The sequence below is a fragment of the Crinia signifera genome, chromosome 7 (assembly GCF_055691185.1).
Source record: "Crinia signifera chromosome 7, ASM5569118v1, whole genome shotgun sequence".
NCBI classification, from domain to species: domain Eukaryota; kingdom Metazoa; phylum Chordata; class Amphibia; order Anura; family Myobatrachidae; genus Crinia; species Crinia signifera.
The window spans coordinates 119,633,647-119,635,184 of NC_139223.1; the positions used below are offsets into that span (position 1 = coordinate 119,633,647).

At 47.0% G+C, this 1,538-nt stretch overlaps 1 protein-coding gene across 1 annotated transcript; it reads right to left on the bottom strand.

Annotated features, from left to right (window-relative positions):
• Positions 1-400: 400 nt before the first annotated feature.
• On the bottom strand, positions 401-1,282 carry LOC146021227 (integrase/recombinase xerD homolog). The gene has a single exon (XM_083155022.1). The coding sequence runs from the start codon at positions 1,280-1,282 to the stop codon at positions 401-403; it is 882 nt and encodes a 293-aa protein (XP_083011148.1).
• Between the last annotated feature and the right edge of the window lie 256 nt (positions 1,283-1,538).

Genomic DNA, 1,538 nt, shown 5'->3' on the forward strand with positions numbered 1-1,538 from the left:
TCTCAATTACAGGTACCTCACAGCTCTCCCTCTTAAACTCAGGACAGTCTTTTCATAGAGTCCTCCCAGGTACCTCATCCTGTACTCCTCTGTTTTCTCTTTTCCTCTGCCCCTTCTCCTCTGACAGGGCAAATCACTCCCTGCTGTATATCACTACGCCCTCTCTTCAACTGTCAGCAACATCTGTGAACTGTGTATATAGCATCCAACAATTAAGTCCACTGCCATCGATGAAATCTGACATATACAGTGTCACCAACACACCAAAATATATATGAACATTTTTAAAAAACATAGCCATACAGAACACTACATTTAGTTAGTTCATATATTTACTGGTATTTAACATAGGGTATGAGTTTTGAATACAGGCATTTTAACCAGGGGTTACACTATACACTTAAAGCATTTCAATTCTAACGTATTTCTTAAAACTATCGGATTTCCACCTGCCCACGGCTTTGATTGCATTTTGTGGCAAGCCTGCCACTGCTGCTGACGTAGCTGCGCCAATTCTGAACGAATGCGTTCCGTACTCCTCAGGCCTTAGCCCTAACGCAGCTACTCCCTTCTTCATGACCGCAGCAAATTGAAATTTCGTTAGCGGAGACCCGTCTGCATGCGCTAAAAATTGTGCGGCCGCACATTGTCTCACTGCTACATAATCGCCAGCTAGAGTAACTGGACAAATGATCTTGTTTGGGTGTGGTCTCAGCGTGATCCAGGTGCCCCTGCCTTGCTGGTCTGTTTTAGACCTCCTCAGCCTGCATAGCACCTGCTCCTTGCTAACCACCACGTCCTCCCAAAGTATGCCCGAGTGTACTCTCTTATTACACGCTGTTAGCTCGCTAACCCTAAATGCGCCGTGGAAGGCCCAGGCGAAAGCCACCTTAAAAAGTGCTAGCTCCGAGCCATTGTCTGCCACCGATGCCAACACTTGCAATAGTTCTCCTAACCTAACTTCGTCCAAGGGGCGCCTATTATCGGGTTGACCCGGCTGAACTCGTGCCCAACCCTTCATCGCTTTACTGAGAATGAATGATTTCGTTGGATCCGACATGCTAAATAGACGGCAATGAAAAGCTATTCCAGCCAATGTCGCCGCCATAGCCGACTTGGACCGGCCGCTATTATAATTTTCCCATACAAAAGCCAGGAGGCAGTCATCAACGGACTTACCCCTAGCCTCCGGCTGCTGCTGATATCTACACCAATCCTCCCAGGCTTTTCCATATGCCCTACGAGTAGCTGGCGCCAAAGACCGAAATGCCAATTCTGTCATGCCGGCTCTACCACCTGCCAGACAGAATTTGGACAACTTAGGCCGGTCTCGGCTGCTGTTGGTGCTAATTCGCGGAACCTAGTGAACTGAAATCTTGATAAAGCATCTGCCACTTCATTTTCAACACCTGGTACGTGCTTAGCCCTCAAATTGATATTGTTTTTCAAGCAAATAAGGACAAGGTGCCTCAACAATCTCAATGCTTCCGGTGATGTTGCCCTTTGATTGTTTACAGAGTGGACAACCCCTAAATTAT

Excerpts from the sequence above, each read along its gene's own strand:
- LOC146021227 (XM_083155022.1), bottom strand. The coding sequence starts at position 1,282 with ATGACAGAATTGGCATTTCGGTCTTTGGCGCCAGCTACTCGTAGGGCA.